Source organism: Syngnathus floridae, chromosome 6, assembly GCF_059516105.1.
Source record: "Syngnathus floridae isolate MCC-2025c chromosome 6, RoL_Sflo_1.0, whole genome shotgun sequence".
NCBI lineage: Eukaryota > Metazoa > Chordata > Actinopteri > Syngnathiformes > Syngnathidae > Syngnathus > Syngnathus floridae.
The window spans coordinates 4,247,072-4,267,654 of NC_142418.1; the positions used below are offsets into that span (position 1 = coordinate 4,247,072).

A 20,583-nucleotide genomic window follows, 5' to 3' on the forward strand; every position below is an offset into this window, starting at 1 on the left:
TGTTTTAAGTTGTAATAATAACAGACAACTTTGCATTACTTATAACTCCTGTATGAAATGTTCATTAGGCAAAAATAATTTTAATATATATACATATATATATCCTTCCATCCATCGATCCATCCATCCATTTTCTTCCGCTTATCCAGGGTCGGGTCGCAGGGGCAGCAGGTTTAGGAGGGACTCCCAGACTTCCCTGTCCCCAGCCACTTCATCCAGCTCATCCCAAGGGATCCCAAGGCGTTCCCAGGCCAGATGAGAGACATAGTCTCTCCAGCGCGTCCTGGGTCGTCCACGGGGTCTCCTACCGGTGGGACATGCCTGGAACACCTCCCGAGGGAGAAGTCAAGGAGGCATCCTGATGAGATGCCCGAGCCACCTCATCTGGCTCCTCTCAACGTGGAGGAGTAGCGACTCTACTCCGAGTCTCTCCCGGATGACCGAGCTTCTCACCCTATCACTAAAGGAGAGCCCGGACACCCTACGGAGAAAACTCATTTCGGCCGCTTGTTTCGGCCGGGATCTCGTTGTTTCGGTCACGACCCATAGGTTGTGACCATAGCTCGACCGGTAAATTGAGAGCTTTGCCTTTTGGGTCAGCTCTCGCTTCACCACGACAAACCGGTACAGAGTCCGCATTACAGCCGACACTGCACCAAGCCGCCTGTCGATCTCACGTTCCATTCTGCCCTCGCTCGTGAACAAGACCCCAAGATACTTCAACTCCTCCACTTGGGGCAGGATCTCATCCCTGATCCGGAGACGGCATTTCACCCTTTTCCGACTGAGAACCATGGACTCAGATTTGGAGGTGTTGACCCTCATCCTGACCGTTTACACTTGGCTGCGAACCGCTCCAGTGAGAGCTGGAGATCACGGCTTGAAGAAGCCAACAGCACCGTGTCATCTGCAAATGCAGAAACGCAATGCTGAGGTCCCCAAACCGGACACCCTCAACTCCTCGGCTGCACCTAGAAATTCTGTCCATAAAAGTCATGAACACCGGCTCTGTTCAAAGGGCAGCCTTGGCGGAGTCCAACCCTCACTTGGAACAAATCCGACTTACTGCCGGAAATGCGGACCAAACTGGCATTGATGATACAGGAACCGAACCGCCCTTATCAGTTGGCTCTGCACCCCGTACTCCCGAAGCACCCTCTACAGAACTTCCTGAGGGACACGGTCGAACGCCTTCTGTAAGTCCACGAAACACATGTGGACTGGTTGAGCGAACTCCCATGCCCCTTCAAGAATCCTGCCGAGGGTATAGAGCTGGTCCACTGTTCCATGGCCAGGACGAAAGCAACACTGCTCATCCGGAATTAGAGGTTTGACCTCCCGACGGACCCTCCTCTCCAGGAACCCTGAATAGACCTTACCAGGGAGGCTGAGGAGTGTGATTCCTCTGTAGTTAGAACACACCCTCCGGTCCCCCTTTTTAAAAATGGGAACCACCACCCCAGTCTGCCAATCCAGAGGTACCGTCCCAGATGTCCACGCAATGTTGCAGAGGTGTGTCAGCCATGACAGCCCCACAACATCCAGAGCTTTTAAGAACTCCGGGTGGATCTCATCCACCCCTGGGGCCTTGCCCCCGAGGAGTTTTTTAACAGCCTCAGTGACTTCGAACCCAGAGATTGGAGAGTCCACCTCAGAGTCCCCAGGCCCTGCTTCCACAATGGAAGGTGTGTCGGTGGAATTGAGGAGGTCTTCGAAGTATTCTGCCCACTGACTCACGACGTCCCGAGTCGAGGTCAGCAGCATGCCATCTTCACAATAAACAGTGTTGACAGTACACTGCTTCCCCCTCCTGAGACGCCGGATGGTGGACCAGAATTTCCTCAAAGCCGTCCGGAACATGGTCCACTCGGATTCAATGTCCCCCGCCTCCTTCGGGATGTGCCGTAAAGTTCTGCCAGAGGTGGGAGTTGAAGGTCTTCCTCACAGGGGATTCTGCCAGACATTCCCAACAGACCCTCGTTTGGGTCTGCCAGGTCGGACCGGCATCTTTCCCCACCATCGGAGCCAACCCACCACCAGGTGGTGATCAGTTGACAGCTCCGCCCTCTCTTCACCCGAGTGTCCAAAACATGCGGTCGCAAATCCGATGACACCACTACAAAGTCGATCATCGAACTGCGGTCTAGGGTGTCCTGGTGCCAAGTGCACACATGGACACCCTTATGCTTGAACATGGTGTTCATTATTGACAATCCGTGTCAAGCATAGAAGTCCAACAATAGAAAACCGCTCGGGTTCAGATCGGGGGGGCTGTTCCTCCCAATCATGCCCTTCCAGGTCTCACGTGAGCATTGAAGTCACCCAGTAGAACGATGGAGTCCCCAGAAGGAGCATTCTCCAGCACTTCCTCTAAGGACCCCAAAAAGGGTGGGTACTCTGAGTTGCTGTTCGTTGCATAGGCACAAACAACAGTCAGGACATGTCCCCCCCCACCCGAAGGCGGAGGGAGGCTACCCTCTCGTTCACCGGGGGGAACCCCAATGTGCAGGCGCCCAGCCGGGGGGCAATAAGTAAGCCCACACCTGCTCCATGCCTCTCACCGTGGGCAACTTCAGAGTGGAAGAGAGTACAGTCCATCTCGAGAGGGCTTGTACCAGAACCCAAACTGTGTGTGGAGTTATGTCTATTCTATGTCTATTCGGAACTTTTCTTCCTCACACACCAGCTCGGGCTCCTTTCCAGCCAGAGAGGTGACTTTCCATCGGATCGGACCGCCAAGGTTCCCTCCCTTGGCCACCGCCCAGCTTTGGCCCCTTTGGCCCCTCCCACAGGGGGTGAGCCCATGGAAAGGGGGACCCACATTCCCTTTTCGGGCTGTGCCCGGCCGGGCCCCATGGGCGAAGGCCCGGCCACCAGACGCTCGCCTTCGAGCCCGACCTCCAGGCCTGACTCCAGAGTGGGGCCCCGGTGACCTGCGTCCGGGTGAGGGAAAATTAAGTCCATACATTGTATTCTTCATAAGGGGTCTTTTGAGCCGTGCTTCGTCTGGCCCCTCACTTAGGACCCTTTTGCCATGGGTGACCCTACCAGGGGCATGAAGCCCCAGACAACATGGCTCCTAGGATCATAGGGACACGGAAACCCCTCCACCACGATAAGGTGATGACTCACACCCTCCAAGGATTCCAAAAAGGATGGGTTCTCTACACTGCAGTGAGGACCCATCCTTTCACCTTCCTCACATCCACTGGGGTGAACGCTAATGTATAGGTGCCAAGCTAAGGGGCAATATGTATGTCCACTTCTGCTTTGCACCTTTCGCTGTGACTCCAGAATGGATGAGAGTTCAACCCCTTTCAAGAGGACTGGTACCAGAACCCAAGCTGTCTAGTTGGAATTTATTTGCCTCACACACCAGTGTGGGCTCCTTCCCTATCAGAGAGGTGACATTCCATGTCCCTAGAGCTAGCCTCTGTCCGCCAAGGACCCCGCCTTTGAAACACCCGCTCACACAGCTTACATAGCGACGTTGTTTTTTAGTCGTTGTTTATTCCTTTTGTCAGGAACTCTATATTTTGGAGTACTTTGTGTTTAACCTTTTGCAGTCTCTGTTTTTTCTCCTCGCTAGGAGGGTTAAGGTTTTGTCTTTGTTCAAATGAATTATTGCCTTCACAGCCAGTTAACTCAAAGTGTAGGATTATGGCCTGATGTAAATACCTATAGTGTGTCATTATGTGGCAAAAATCATTCCAGGATATTTCTGGCTTCACTCCATTACAGTAGACATTCCTATCCTTACGAATATTAATAGAATCGGTTTCCCTTAAACAAGACCACAGAAAAACTGTAATATTCCATCTCATTAAAGAATGGCCAATCCTAAAGTTTGAAGTTAAATCTGGACAATTTCCCCTGTGAAGTATTTCCAGGAAACTGTTCATCTCCCCTGACTGTTTACTTTGAGGTAAGCCCCTGAAGTCTTCAGCTCAGTCTCTCATTGCTGACACTTCAGGCTCAGACGTTGCGCAACACCACCGCTATGCATGCTTAAGACTATTTTTAGATTTTAAAAAGGGAAAAAAATAATCAGATTCAAGAAAAGGAAGAGCACAAACTGTCAAAGTCTCAAGGGGACACTATGAGTATTATTTTATGATGAGCATAAGATATCATTCCCAAAGGACAGATCTCACAGGAAAAAGGAAGTCATATTTGCGGTAGGCCTAATGATAAAATAAACCTTATGGATACCAACTGCTAAATCATGTTGTACAACTAGTGTGAGTTAAGAAGATTATCAAAGTTGACACATTTTTACTACAAACCTAAAATGTGATTATAGTGAAAGTTATTATCCATAAGAGAGAACCTGAAATCAAATGTCTTCAAATTGGTGATTGAAGACATGAATGTGTAACAATTTTGCAAATACGTTGATTGATTTGTATGCATAAGTGTGTGATCTGCATATACGGAGACTCAATTTTGATTGGCTGTACTCAGAGCCGGTTCAGACCTCCATGGGGCCCTAGGTAAAAATATGTCAAGGGGCCCCCCTAATTAAAGTAGTCCAGAACCCGAAGACCAGACAGACAAAAATTGAGTTTAATGTGAAAAAAATTAAGAATTGCTCAGTTTTAAATAATCAGTTGCGCCACCTCCTACTCAGTACCAGCATCTACACAAGTGTACAAATACGACAACAAGAAATACAACTTTATTCAACAAAACATTGGGAGACAGGCTGATTGCTCCTCATTGCAGCGTCCAATCACGCAGTCCGTCAGTCATTCACACACGCGCACACACACACACACACACACACACACACACACACACACACACACACACACACACACACACACACACTCGCACACACACTCGCACACACGCACACGCACACACACACACACGCGCGCACACCCACACCCGCACACGCACACGCACACGCACACACATGGCACCCCTTTCTCTCTCACACTCCCTCCTCCGTTGTTTCGTTTCCACTGACGTTTCAATGGCTAGTCAGCTGATGGTTCTCAACTCCTACAACTTTTGAAACAACAGAAAAACATTGACAACAAAACACCCTTTCCTTTCTCACACTCTCTCCCCTGTTGATTCAATTGCACAGACTTAAGTTGCACAGGTTAAACAAAAACGAAACGCGAGTCAACTGGTGGTTCTCAACTACTACCTTTCAAAATTGTCCGGGATTTTGTTGGACTGTCTCAAACATATTACATGTATAGTACATTGTCAATAGAATTGCCACTCCGTTCCATTTCACTCAATTTCAGGTTTTTCTGTATCGTTCGCAAATAAGTCACAGCCTTCTCCTCAAATCTAGTCACTTTGCTACGAAGTAAGATGGGCTGTCCAGTCTACACCGAGTCTTTACAAGCAATGCCTAAACAAAAATTCACGTTCACGGAGGAGTTGAGTAAAAAAATTCCCGTGCTTTCGCCAGAGTCGTGATCCTTATGAAGCTGAGTGCTTGACATGCAAGGTAGGCACTTACATGTCTGTGGCAAATAAAGGTGCCACAAAAGGACTGAAGAGGAGCCCATTGTTTTCTTCAAATGCTGCACTGATGGCCGTATTTCTTTTGTCTTTTTTTACTTAGTGTACCACTATAAAACTAAAAAATGTCAGTGCACACATATGTTTTTGTTAGTGTAAATATGTTTCAGACAAATGATTTAGGTCTGACATGTTTCGGTGTGTACTTTCGCCTTCATCAGAGTGTCACTGTTGTAGGTGTGACGCGTCTTTATCAGCTGATGAATGAAGGCAAGAAAACAAACATCAGCGTTGGATCAGGGACTCCATCGAGATGCACAAGCGGGGCCCGAGGACCATCAACACGGATGAGGGAGCTTTCATGCTCCCTACCACCTGGAGCAGTATTCTGGAAGGGTGACAACAGAGGGCGTGACTCACCTGTCAAATCTGACAGGTGAGCCACGCCTTCATTCATCAGCTCATAAATACGCGTCACACCTACACTCTGATGAAGGCGAAAGTACACGCCGAAACATGTCAGGTAAATAAAACAACCTAAATCGTTTGTCTGTGATAAAAGAACCAGTCAACTAATTTATAAGTGAAGACAAAATGAACTTAGTATAAACACACATGACGACGCGCAAGGTGTAACGCAGTGGTTCTTAATCTGGGTTCGATCGAACCCTAGGGGTTCGGTGAGTCGGCTTCAGGGCTTCGGCAGAGCTGGTATATTATGAATATACCTATGTTGAATGAAAAAGTACTGCCTGTCTCCAATTCTTTGCCTCAGCCTCTTTCCGCAAAAAAACGTAGTAGGCATATATTTCAGCAGTAAACGCAACCGAATTCGTGGATTGGCCAGAAAGACATTCAGTCATAGTAACAACAAATGCCATTGGTTCGCTCATTTTCATTTTGGAATGGGGGTTTCGAGCTTCAGTCTCCCCTCAGTCATCTCAACGGGATCTGGCTACTACTGTGTGGGAGGTAGGTACCGAGCTATTTTACCTTCAGCCCGATGCGCAATCTTCGGGTGATTTTACATTCCATTCGGAATTGTGAGTATAGTAAAGCAAATGTTTGTTATTTTGCATTCGAACGTTAACACCGACCTAACTGGTTTAGAATCCATCGTATAGCTCTTCGAGAAATTAGCACATAATTCGACAGTGTTCTATCTTTTGACGACACTTGCTGAACTTCGCACACATTGAGCCTTCTTGTCATACTGAGATGGGTTGTTCAGTTTTTGGCATCTGCAAAATTACGACACTACAGTGCTTGCGACATTTAGCAACATCAACACGTTTTCCTCTCAACTAAAAATGATTAGGTTCCTATGTATGGCCTCATCTAAGTCACTGCTCTGTGAATCTATACGAAAAAGAAAGCTTTATATGCTATCCTAAATGATACCTATGCGCTAATTCAGTATTGGTGTGTTTAGACAATGTCAACAGACTGGTCTTTTGGTCTTGTTCTTTTATTTTTTTAATGTTGTTGTTGCCTTGTTTTTATTATTGTTGTTTTTAATCAAGGCTTTTGTGTCATTTATGCACTTTGAAGTCCCTTTTAATCAGCTTGTTTAGACATATGTTTTTCCAATCCATATACAGTCGTATGCAAAAGCTTGGGCACCCCTGATCATTTTCATGATTTTTCTTTATAAATTAGTGTTTGTTCGGATCAGCAACTTCAGTTAAATATATCATATAACAGACTAACACAGTGATATTTGAGAAGTAAAATGAAGTTTATAGGATTTACAGAAAGTGCGCAATCATTACTTTAACAAAAGTAGGCAGGTGCATTAATTTGGGCACCCCAACAGAAAACCATGTATCTCCGTATGGGAGAATAATGCGGCAGAAGCGCACATGCCACAAACAGTCACTTGAGGCATGCTAAAGCACATTTGGACAAGCCAGCTTCATTTTGGAATAAGGTGCTGTGGACTGATGAAACGAAGATTGAGTTATTTGGACATAACAAGGGGCGGTATGCGTGAAGGAAGAAGAGCACAGCATTCCAGGACAAACACCAAATCAAATTTGGTGGTGATTCCATCATACTGTGGGGCTGTATGGCCAGTGCAGGTACTGGCAATCTTGTTAAAGTTGGAGGTCACATGGATTCCAGTCAGTATCAGCAGATTCTTGCAAACAATGTTCAAGAATCAGTAACAAAGTTGAAGTTGTGCAGGGGCTGGATACCGCAACAAGACAACAACCCCAAACACTGCTCAAATTCTACTAAGGCATTCATCCAGAAGAACAACATTCTAGAATGGCCATCTCGGTTTTTAGACCTGAAAATTATTGAAAATCAGTGGTGTGATTTAAAGCGGGCTGTCCATGCTCGGAAACCATCAAACCTGACTGAACTGGAGATGTTTGCCGAGAAGAATGGTCAAAATTACCTTCAACCAGAATCCAGACTCTCATTGGAAGCTATAGAAAGTGTTTAGTTTAGTGTTTAGTGTTTCCGCAAAAGGAGGATCTACTACATTTTTCTGTTGGGGTGCCCAAATTTATGCACCTGCCTACTTTTGTTTACGTCATGATTGCACACTTTCTGTAAATCATATAAACTTAATTTCACTTCTCAAATATCACTGTTTTTGTCTGCTATTTGATATATTTAACCGAAATTGCTGATCCGAACATCCAATGATTTGTAAAGGAAAATCTTGAAAATGATCAGGGGTGCCCAAACTTTTGCATAAGACTGTATCTACGTATGTGTATTTGATTCCTGGTTTTCCTAATTGTAGTTCCCAGGCCCCCCTCCGTGAGTCGTCACCTTACCGTGGTGGAGGGGTTTGCGTGCCCCTATGATCCTAGGAGCCATGTTGTCGGGGCCTTCATGCCCCTGGTAGGGTCACCCATGGTAAACGGGTCCTAGGTGAGGGGCCAGACAAAGCACGGCTCACAGAAGCCCCTTATGATGAGTGAAATAAATGGACTTTGTTTTCCCTCGCCCGGACGCGGGTCACCAGGGCCCCCCTCTGGAGCCAGGCCTGGAGGCGGGGCTCGAAGGCGAGCATCTGGTGGCCGGGCCTTTGCCCATGGGGCCCGGCCGGGCACAGCCCGAAAAGGAAACGTGGGTCGCCCTTCCCATGGGCTCACCACCTGTGGGAGGGGCCAAAGGGGTCGGGTGCAGTGTGAGCTGGGCGGCGGCCAAAGGCAGGGACCTTGGCGGTCTGATCCCCGGCTGCAGAAGCTGGCTCTTGGGACATGGAATGTCACCTCTCTGGCTGGAAAGGAGCCCGAGCTGGTGTGCGAGGCAGAAAAATTTCGACTAGATCTAGTCGGACTAGCCTCCACGCACAGTTTGGGTTCCGGTACAAGCCCTCTCGAGAGGGGCTGGACTCTCTTCCACTCTGGAGTTGCCCACGGTGAGAGGGGTCGGGCAAGTGTGGGTATACTTATTGCCCCCCGGCTGGGCGCCTGCACATTGGGGTTCACCCCGGTGAACGAGAGGGTACCCTCCCTCCGCCTTCGGGTGGGGGGACGGGTCCTGACTGTTGTTTGTGTCTATGCACCAAACGGCAGCTCAAAGTACCCATCCTTCTTGGAGTCCCTGGAGGAAGTGCTGGAGAGCGCTCCTACTGGGTGACTTCAATGCTCACGTGGGAAATGACAGTGAGACCTGGAAGGGCTTGATTGGGAGGAACGGCCCCCCCGATCTGAACCCGAGCGGTGTTCTATTGTTGGACTTCTGTGCTCGACACGGATTTTCAATAATGAAGACCATGTTCAAACATAAGGGTGTCCATGTGTGCACTTGGCACCAGGACACCCCAGGCCGCAGTTCGATGATCGACTTTGTAGTCGTGTCATCGGATTTGCGGCCGCATGTTTTGGACACTCGGGTGAAGAGAGGGGCGGAGCTGTCAACTGATCACCACCTGGTGGTGGGTTGGCTCCGATGGTAGGGGAAGATGCCGGTCCGACCTGGCAGACCCAAACGCTCTGTGAGGGTCTGCTGGGAACGTCTGGCAGAATCTCCTGTCAGGAAGAGCTTCAACTCCCACCTCCGGCAGAGCTTTTCCCACGTCCAGGGGGAGGCGGGGGACATTGAGTCTGAGTGGACCATGTTCCACGCCTCCATTGTTGAGGCGGCCGACCGGAGCTGTGGCCGTAAGGTCGTTGGTGCCTGTCGTGGCGGCAATCCCCAAACCCACTGGTGGACACCGGCGGTAAGGGATGCCGTCAAGCTGAAGAAGGAGTCCTATCGGGCCGTTTTGGCCTGCGGGACTCCGGAGGCAGCTGACAGGTACCGGATGGCCAAGCGGAACGCGGCTTTGGCGGTTGCTGAGGCAAAAACCCGGGCGTGGGAGGAGTTTGGTGAGGCCATGGAGAATGACTTCCGGACAGCTTCGAGGAAATTCTGGTTCACCATCTGGCGTCTCAGGAGGGGGAAGCAGTGCAACGTCAACACTGTTTACAGTGGGGATGGCGTGCTGCTGACCTCGACTCGGGACGTTGTGAGTCGGTGGGGAGAATACCTCAAAGACCTCTTCAATTCCACCTACACGTCTTCCATTGAGGAAGCAGGGCCTGGAGACTCTGAGGCGGATTCTCCAATCTCTGGGGTCGAAGTCACTGAGGTAGTTAAAAAACGCCTCGGTGGCAAGGCCCCAGGGGTGGATGAGATCCGCCTGGAGTTCTTAAAGGCTCTGGATGTTGTGGGGCTGTCATGACTGACACGCCTCTACAACATTACGTGGACATCGGGGACAGTGCCTCTGGATTGGCAGACTGGGGTGGTGGATCCCCTCTTTAAGAAGGGGGACCGGAGGGTGTGTTCCAATTTACAGGGGAATCACACTCCTCAGCCTCCCCGGTAAGGTCTATTCAGGGGTGCTGGAGAGGCGGGTCCGTCGGGAAGTCGAACCTCGGATTCAGGAGGAGCAGTGTGGCTTTCATCCTGGCCGTGGAACAGTGGACCAGCTCTACACCCTCGGCAGGATCCTCGAGGGTGCATGGGAGTTCGCCCAACCAATCCACATGTGTTTTGTGGACTTGGAGAAGGCGTTCGACCGTGTCCCTCGGGAGGTTCTGTAGAGGGTGCTTCGGGAGTACGGGGTGCCGAGCCAACTGATAAGGGCGGTTCGGTCCCTGTATCACCGATGCCAGAGTCTGGTCCGCATTTCCGGCAGTAAGTCGGATTCGTTCCCAGTGAGGGTTGGACTCCGCCAAGGCTGCCCTTTGTCACCAATTCTGTTCATAATTTTTATGGACAGAATTTTTAGGCGCAGCCGAGGCGTTGAGGGGGTCCGGTTTGGGGACCTCAGCATCTTTTAGCAGATGATGTGGTGCTGTTGGCTTCTTCAGGCCGTGATCTCCAGCTCTCGCTGGAACGGTTCGCAGCCGAGTGTGAAGCGGTCGGGATGAGGGTCAGCACCTTCAAATCCGAGTCCATGGTCCTCGATCGGAAAAGAGTGGAATGCCCTCTCCGGATCGGGGATGAGATCCTGCTCAAAGTGGAGGAGTTCAGTTATCTTGGAGTCTTGTTCACGAGTGAGGGGAGGATGGAGCGCGAGATCGACAGGCGGATCGGTGCAGCGTCGGCAGTAATGTGGACCCTGTACCGGTCCGTTGTGGTCAAGAGAGAGCTGAGCCAAAAGGCAAAGCTCTCAATTTACCGGTCGATTTACGCTCCTACCCTCACCTATGGTCACGAGCTATGGGTCGTGACCGAAAGAACGAGATCCTGGATACAAGCGGCCGAAATAAGTTTTCTCCGCAGGATGTCCGGGCTCTCCCTTAGAGATAGGGTGAGAAGCTCGGTCATCCGGGAGAGACTCGGAGTAGAGTCGCTACTCCTCCACGTTGAGAGGAACCAGATGAGGTGGCTCAGGCATCTTATCAGGATGCCCCCTGGACGCCTCCCTGGGGAGGTGTTCCGGGCATGTCCCACCGGTAGGAGACCCCGGGGACGACCCAGGACGCGCTGGAGAGACTATGTCTCTCAGCTGGCCTGGGAACGCCTTGGGATCCCCCGGGATGAGCTGGATGAAGTGGCTCGGGAGAGGGAAGTCTGGGAGTCCCTGCTAAAGCTGCTGCCCCCGCGACCCGACCCTGGATAAGCGGAAGAAGATGGATGGATGGATAGTTCCAAGCCCCTCCACACACACATTCACTATTTAACGTACTTGAAGAACTTTGTTGATCTCAACCAGATACTAAACCATAAATAAACACATATAAAAGCACTTGTGAATATAGACCTTTCCCTTGGAAGCCTCTATCTTTTATTCATTGTGAAGGAATATTTGTGGCGACTTGAAGTAACTAAGTAGCCACAATAATACACTCTTGTTTTGTTTACATTGAAAGAAAGTGTATATTTCCCCATAGACCACATGTTAAGTATGTAAAAGGGTTCGGCAGTAGAAATTACACTGGAATGTAATGTTGAGAGTCAGTATATGATAAGAGGCATTTGAAATCATCCACAGCAGTGGTCCCCAACCGTTTTTGCGCCACGGACCGGTTATGTGGCAGAAATATTTTCTCGTACCGGCCTTTATATGAATAAATAATACATTTATATAAATAAATACATTTATAATAAATATATAAATACGATGAAATAAAAGGATATGACTATTTCTTTCTTTTAATAGGGTTTTTTGAGTTTTTCCTTGCCCTCTTGGGAGCTTAAGATCAGGGGAAGCTTTGATTTTTTTATATTATGTATTTTATGTGCCCTCTCTGCGTCCATTGCAGCCTGGTGATCCTGAAAGAGGGATCCTCCCATCTGTGGTCCCTTCTCAAGGTTTCTCATTTTTCCCCTAGTAGGGGTTTTATGAGTTTTTCTTTGCCCTCTTGGGAGGTTAAGATCAGGGGATGCTTTGAGAATAATTGTCAATTTGTTTTGTATATGTGAAGCCCTTTGCGACTGCTTGTGATTTAGGCCTATATAAATAAATTTGACTTCTTTCTGTCTTTCTCTATTTCTTTTTAAAATTTATTTATTTACTAGTAATTATTTATTTTTTATTAAATTTTATTAATAAAACTCACCGTTACCTTGAATTAGAGGGAGCACTGAGCTCGTTTCTCATAAACGAGCCGGTCCCATCTAGGCGTAATCGGAGACAGTGACACCCGAAGTGGTTAAGGTTTGTCTTTTAATGCAGGATGCTTGGTCTCCATGTGCCGAAGCAGTTTTAATTTAAAAAAAAAAAAAATTTAAATCCATATTTTAAGTAGAACTCCAGAAATGTTCTTTTAAAAGCAGCTTTCCTTTTCTTAGAAGTCGTAGCCTCTTCTTCCGTCTCCTCATTGGGCTTTTTTCCCTTTCCGAAGAAGCTTTCCAAACATCTCTGTTTCTTGCTCATATTTGCTTGCTTCGCGGGCTCGACTGAGATGACATGTCACGTGACCGAGACGAGAGTCTTGACTTGAACCGACGGATGTAATTGGGAGAGAATCGCCAATTTGTTTATATTTTTCAAAATAAATTCGTACTCATTTTTGCAAGCTTTGTGGGCTCGACTGGGGAATCTTCTCACGTGAAAGGGACGAGTGTCTTGACCTGAATTAATTGATCGTCGTTAAAAAAAAAAAATATTTCCTGTGCGGCTTGGCGGCCCGGTACTGGTCCGAGGCCCGGTGGTTGGTAACCTCTGATCTACAGTACCATATTTTTCGAACTATAAGTCACTTTTTTTTTTCATAGTTTGGTTGGGGCTGCGACTTATACTGAGGAGCGACTTATATGTGAATTTTTTCCTAAATTTTCAAAATAAAAAAAAAAATAAAAAAGTGAAACCGCGATAAACGAACCGCGATGTAGCAAGGGATGACTGTAATTTGAATTTCGAGTGACGTTTACATAAAGGACAAAGATTCGATCACGGGATGACGAAGGGCCCCACGCACTACCGGCATCATTAGCGGCTTTGTTTGTAAGTGACACGGAGGACAAAGAGTTTGAAGGATTTAATGATTTGGAGTGACACAGAAGGTTTGAAAAACTATTATGGCTTTTACACACCTCCGTGGATGGAAGTCGGGGGCCGGCGCTCGGCCGGATGGCTGTCCGGGGACGGTGGATGGGGCATGGACATGGCTTTTACGCACGCCCGGTCCTACTGTACGGAGCTCTCTTTCACCTCCGTGGATGGAAGTTGGGGGCCGGCGCTCGGCCGGATGGCTGTCCGGGGACGGTGGATGGGGCTCGAACATGGCTTTTACGCACGCCCAGTCCTATTCTATGGAGCTCTCTTCCACCTCCGTGGCTGGAAGTGCCACCTCCGGGGTTGGAAGTCCACGCCGCCACACGCCTGGAAGTCGACGCCGGTGCTTGGGGTTGTGTGGCGGCGAACTATTTATGTTATAGTTATTTGATATATTTTATTTTGTGTAGCAACTTGTATATGTTTTTAGACTTAGACTTAGAGTTAGTGAAGGAATGAGGTCGAAATACAAAAAGTCCTGCCTAGCTACAAAAACAGATATGCTCAAACCTCATTGAATAAAGTACATAAGCAGACAAGTATATTCACATATTAAATAAATAAATAAAAGAAACATTTGAAGCATATAATTATACCTACACACCAAATCAATAAAGAAGACATAACTAGACATTTTTGATAAGTGGTGATGAGAAAGGTTTTTATAACTTTATGATCTGATATATATATTTCTGAGGACTTTGAAATAACAAATGACTTTTGATATATTGCCTAAATACCTTAATGACCCTTAAGGAACTGTGGAATGGATGCCTGATGTTTTTTCTCTGAATCATGGACACGGCCAGAGTCGTCTTGACCGTTCAGTACTTGATTGTATCTTATGTTTTGACTAATGCTAGACGCCAGTTTTTGATTACTACTGAACGCTCTGCACAGAGGGAAATAGTTTGCCTAACAAAGCAAAGATACGGTTGAATGCGGTACGACAGTGTATGTCCAAGATTGGAGAAGAATGTTCACAGGAAGGTCACGTGGAGATAAAACCAGTGGGTGCCAGAAGGAGCCACCCGAGAACTCGGCCAAAGATGATCGCCAAGGCCGAGAGACGGATGGAAGACAACAGCCCCCTCCACACACACACACCAACAGCCCCCCACCAACACACCGAATCGCCCATAACCAGCACCACTCCCATGGAAGCAGACTCTCCTTCGAACTTGCCCCACCCCGAAGACTCATCGCCCATCAATCCCAGCCCACAATGTGCTACTGAATATAAAACTGATCTAACAACCTTGGACTTTGCCTTTTTCTGAATGGAGACTTTCCGCTCTTGAAGGGCCCAGCGCTGTATTGTACTTTCCTGAAAACAGAGCTTTTTGAACAAGAATTGTGATTGAACTCAAAAAAAAAAAAAAATAATAAAAAAATACATAGATAGGGACAGTGAAGATGCACTGACAAATTACACAACAGCGTGATCAGAAACTTTGCAAAGTGGACATTGATCAATAGAAATTAAATCATTTGAATCATAAATTTTTATATGTAACTTAGCTTTTCGAAGACATAATTAATCTAACTGAAATAATGAAATTTTATAATTGGACCAGTGAAAATTTGGATTCGGGCAACAGAAGGCTGAATTGCTAAACTTAATTGACCTTTATCAAAACAACAGAATTTAATTACACATCAACTGCGACTGACTTATAGGATGCATATTTCAGCTTGAAGGGGTGAGGGGCCATAAGAAAGTTGGAATTCTGGATAGTCGGCAAAATAGTAATACAGTAGGGCTTTAAATAACAAATACATTGACATGACCCTTGCGACAATTGATTTAAATGGCAATTTATGATAGGCATTTGGGGTTAGGATTAACAATCCATCCATCCATCCATTACTGGTGCGGCTTGTCCTTACGAGGGCCACAGATGATTAACAATAATAACTAGAATTATTCATTTCTGTAGAAATTGCGTGTGAAAGCGAAGAGGCTGAATAAAAATTCGGGGAAAGCTACAAGATTATGTTTGAATTTGGAACGTGTTGAATTGGCTAGAAAATTGATGAAAATATAGAAAGAATTTTGTAAAATTGAGCGTGAATTTTAAAGTTGAAAATTTGAAATTTGGGGAGTGGGAAGTTTTGGAATAGGTAGGCATAAGATGAACAGTTAAAAAAAATTGAAATGAGTTGAGTCAGTGGAAAAAAAAAAAAAGAAGAAAAAAGGAAAACTAGAAGAAATTAGAAGGGAAAAAATGAAACTTTGCAAAATTTTACCGCAATGTTGGAAGTGAGGATGTGAAATTTGAATTTGAATCTAGGAGGTTAAAAGTGTAATGGAGTAAATCAGATGAATTATGTGGAAGTAGTTAAGATTAAAATAAAAGGAAGAGGAATGCAGAAGAAGTTGAATAATAATAAAGTCAAAGCAATTCAAATTTATTTATATAGCCCACAAGCAAGTCTCAAAGGGCTCCAAATGTACAAAAATTGCCAGTTTAAAATACAAGAACAATAAGTGTGAGGGCCACAATGATGATCATGACAGCAAAAATATTTCTAATTGGTTTTGATAGGTACAAAGGGGGAACATGGAAGAAGGTTTTCAAAATTTGTGATATAGCGTGATTCAATTATCATGAGTAAGTATTTCTTTTTAATTCTAAGAATTGGCATCAACAAAAATGAGAACAATAATCCAAGGTTATAGTGTAAGTGGCAGGAGGAAGCTGTGTATATTTTTTAAACATTATTTTCAGTATCATTTCTTAGGAGAGTCAGTAATGCTTGTGAGGAGATGAATGAAGGAACAGGGTGACAGTAAAAGGGAGTGCTCTAAAAATTTTTGGTTTTTTGCTAGAGGTAGTTATTTGGAGGGATGAATTTAAACTGAAAGCAAAATGGAACTGTTTAGTGGAAGAAATATGAGAAGGTGGAAATATTGAAGTTACAGCTCAACACAAAGTGTCAAATAGTCTAAGTGTGAGATGTGAGCAAACTAAATGGGGAGTTAAATCATGTTCCAGTATTATGCATATTGGCAAACGATGTGAGGACAGGAGACCAGACAATTAGATATTAATTTTAATATTAATATTTGAAATAAAAAGGGAAATTTTAATTGAGGAGAAAATTTTGCATAGGGAGGGTTCTTTTTACAATGTAATATTGTATGTTTTATGTGTGTGTTGTGGGATGACAGTTTGTCTGTAATGCTGTATGAATGTCAAGTCTGTACTTGGGATGGGGTTTCTGCATTGTAAATGGTTAACATGATTCAAGGTTGGGGTGATGTGATCACAGCAGAGGATAACATTCCTCTCACCTGAAAAATATAAAGATACTACAGATTTGAAAAAAAGCAAGATTGATCAGGGCTCATTTTGGACTAGATATGGGTTTAGGATTACTCTGGGGCACCATTGACAACAAAAGACTTCAATGAAGAAGGCCCATTTCAAGATTATGACCAGACGTGACTATACCAGCATTGACAATCAAGACTCTGAGCCAAGACAGTGTATGACAACAACTCTGGACTTACCTGACAGGGTGACGAAATGTATGTGACGGAATTTGTGATGACTTGCTTTGTTTTAATGTTTTACCTAATTGTATTGCAGCCTCTAACAGCAACCCAGGGAGCAGATTGTGCTTTATTTGTTAAACTTGCTTTACTTTGCAGGTTGTCAACTGCAGTCTTGGAGAATTTCGTGTCATGTCTGTGAACATGCATTAACAACTAACCCCTTACTTTTCATAACGAGTTTGTAAATGTGATCGGTTTCATGACAGGCTCGGCAGGCTCCAATTTTCTATTTCATGCGTTTGACATGCGCCCATGTGTGGATTATTTTTATCATTATGAATTTTATTTTTTGGTATTATGGATGTTTATTGTACGAGAGCTGCATGCACAGCTACAGGTGGGTGGTGGCTTTTGTTCATATAGCCATGTGAGATGCTGCCAGTCGAGTTTCAGGGACTGAGAATTGGTGATTCCAGGCGAGGATGGCATCTGGAGGTACACCGAAGTCCAGCTGGCGAGGGGTATGTCACCATGGACATTGTTATTTTTACTTTTTAACGAATGCGTCAAAAGGGGGAGGTAGAAAAATACAAAAACAAAAAAAAAAAAACAAAGGGGGGAATGGTGAGATTTTAAGTGTTTTCAGATTTGATGGTTTTTAAGTCTTCAACATGCTGGATGGAGGAGAAGAAGCAGCTCGGCAGAAATGAAGTGAATGGGAGACAACATCATGAGATGGAGCCAAAGCCTGGTAACAAGTGTGAAGAGTTTCAAAATAGCTCATAATAAACTGTAGACCTTCACAAGATAGGATCAAATAGGTGGGAGAGTATTAAATGTAAAAAATTAGAACAATAACATACAGACTACAAACAAATTGGGAACAGGTGGATTATGAACGTTAAAGTTTGAATAACACATTATTCACGTGATTCATTTGCAGGATAAACAATGGAAGGGATTGATAAACTGAACAAATTTAAGATGATTGCGGTAGTATTATGTCGAAAACAAATAGATTCAACAAGTTTTTTCCCTATAAAATGGCGCCGTTTGGGTTTGAAGTACATAGTCGCTTCAAAGGAGGAAAAGCATGATTTAAGATACGTGATTGATCAATGAGAAGGCTATCCCTTGTACCAGGGGGGTCAAACTCATTTGTTCACGGGCCGCAGTGTAGTCATAGCTTCTTTCGGAGGACCGGTATGACTGTCATACCCAAATAAATGTGTGAGCACCTCATATTATATAGAGTAAAAGCTACAAAACAAACTGACAAGTAACTCGCTTTCAAATCAGACAAATAAAAACTGGTCTAATATTTAAAAATAAAATATTATTAAAAGTGAAGACAATTTGCAATTCGAGTAATGACACATGAATAAAAAGCACAATTTGTCTTCGGGGGGCGCATAAAATCATGTGGCGGGCTGCATCTGGCCCCCAGGTCTTGAGTTTGACACCTGTGCCTTATACAAAGGTAAAGTAGGATTAGAATTTGATAAAACAGATATGGACATCATCATATTCCATTAGAGTTTGAATTGCTTGCAATACAATTACAAATTAGTTAACACCTGTGTGATTGATTGATTGATTGATTGATTGGGTGATTGATTGATTGATTGGTTGGTTGGTTTATTGATTGAGTGATTCATTGAGTGACTGACTGAAGGGCTGAGTGGCCGAATGGCCAATTGTTCGATGTCTGTCTGTCTATATGTATGTACTATATATGTATGTATGTATTTCGTTATTTGTTTTACGTATGTAATTCGTTATTTGTTTATGTATTTCTCTTTCACATTTTCTTTCTCATCTTCCACTTCTTTCGGCTGCTCCTGTTAGGGGCCGCGACTGCAAAGCGATCGTTTCCATGTCTTTCTGTACCACCAACCATCTGCAGGTCCCATCTTTGTCTCTGCCACACTCTCCATTATTTTGGCCAGTAGATTTCCAAGCCTCGCTTCTAACATTCTTTCCGATAACTTCATGCTTTGCTTAATCAACATAACAACACCTCTGTAGCTACTACAGTTTTGCGCATCGCCGTGGTCTGAATTAAGAAATAGAAGTCAACACCTTTCCGGGGAACTTCTCGCTTTTTAAAAAATCTCCCCTGCCATCTCTCCTTGATAGTTCCATGCTGTCACTGGAATGTCGTCTAGGCCAATTGCCTTTCCACTCTCCATCTTTTACAAATGTCTGGGTATGAATTTTATCTATATTTATTTTTCTCACTCATTGGCGGCCCCACAGAGGGACTTGGTGTGCCAACAGAGGTCAACAGAGGGAGTGAAGGAATGAGGTCGAAATACAAAAAGTCCTGCCTAGCTACAAAAACAGATATGCTCAAACCTCATTGAATAAAGTACATAAGCAGACAAGTATATTCACATATTAAATAAATAAAAGAAACATTTGAAGCATATAATTATACCTACACACCAAATCAATAAAGAAGACATAACTAGACATTTTTGATAAGTGGTGATGAGAAAGGTTTTTATAACTTTATGATCTGATATATATATTTCTGAGGACTTTGAAATAACAAATGACTTTTGATATATTGCCTAAATACCTTAATGACCCTTAAGGAACTGTGGAATGCATGCCTGATGTTTTTTCTCTGAATCATGGACACGGCCAGAGTCGTCTTGGCCGTTCAGTACTTGATTGTATCTTATGTTTTGACTAATGCTAGACGCCAGTTTTTGATTACTACTGAACGCTCTGCACAGAGGGAAATAGTTTGCCTAACAAAGCAAAGATACGGTTGAATGCGGTACGACAGTGTATGTCCAAGATTGGAGAAGAATGTTCACAGGAAGGTCACGTGGAGATAAAACCAGTGGGTGCCAGAAGGAGCCACCCGAGAACTCGGCCAAAGATGATCGCCAAGGCCGAGAGACGGGATGGAAGACAACAGCCCCCTCCACACACACACCGAATCGCCCATAACTAGCACCACTCCCATGGAAGCAGACTCTCCTTCGAACTTGCCCCACCCCGAAGACTCATCGCCCATCAATCCCAGCCCACAATGTGCTACTGAATATAAAACTGATCTAACAACCTTGGACTTTGCCTTTTTCTGAATGGAGACTTTCCGCTCTTGAAGGGCCCAGCGCTGTATTGTACTTTCCTGAAAACAGAGCTTTTTGAACAAGAATTGTGATTGAACTCAACCAAGCTGTCTAAGTCTAATTTCTGCTTCAGTGTCTTTGCATTTTCCTAAATCTGAAGAAATCAAACGAGCACGCAGTGAGTAAATTGAATAACAGGTGATTGGCAAAGGCTTTTGCCGTGAGGCGCAGATAACGCGCTCCCTAAATTGTGGACAGAATCCAACATTAGACAAACATTTTGTCTGCACAGGGTGCATACAAAACGAAATTCCGTTGCATACAGCTTACAACAATTCAGTGATATTGCGGTTGAATACAATAACATACGATATGAAAATATAAAACAAAATAAGTATAAAGCAGGGCTGTGGACTTGGACTCGGGGACTCGGACTCAGTCGGACTCGGTCATTTTTGCCGGACTCGGACTCCGACTCGGTGCTGATTTTGACCGAGTCCACCGAGTCCGACAATAAAAAAAATACGTTCAATTTTATTTTCATCATGCTG

At 45.2% G+C, this 20,583-nt stretch overlaps 1 protein-coding gene across 2 annotated transcripts; it reads left to right on the forward strand.

The window, feature by feature from the left end:
- The first annotated feature begins 5,975 nt into the window (after window positions 1-5,975).
- On the forward strand, window positions 5,976-20,134 carry LOC148395966 (uncharacterized). Of its 2 annotated transcripts, none has more exons than XM_088379342.1 (3): window positions 5,976-6,456; window positions 8,243-8,373; window positions 8,468-20,134. In XM_088379342.1, exon 3 carries the CDS (start codon window positions 9,413-9,415, stop codon window positions 10,172-10,174), a length of 762 nt encoding a protein of 253 aa, XP_088235468.1. In that variant the 5' UTR covers window positions 5,976-6,456; window positions 8,243-8,373; window positions 8,468-9,412; the 3' UTR covers window positions 10,175-20,134. The 2 variants fall into 2 exon arrangements, with proteins under 2 accessions (XP_088235468.1, XP_088235470.1); XM_088379344.1 differs by having other exon boundaries at window positions 8,487-20,134.
- Window positions 20,135-20,583: the final 449 nt, after the last annotated feature.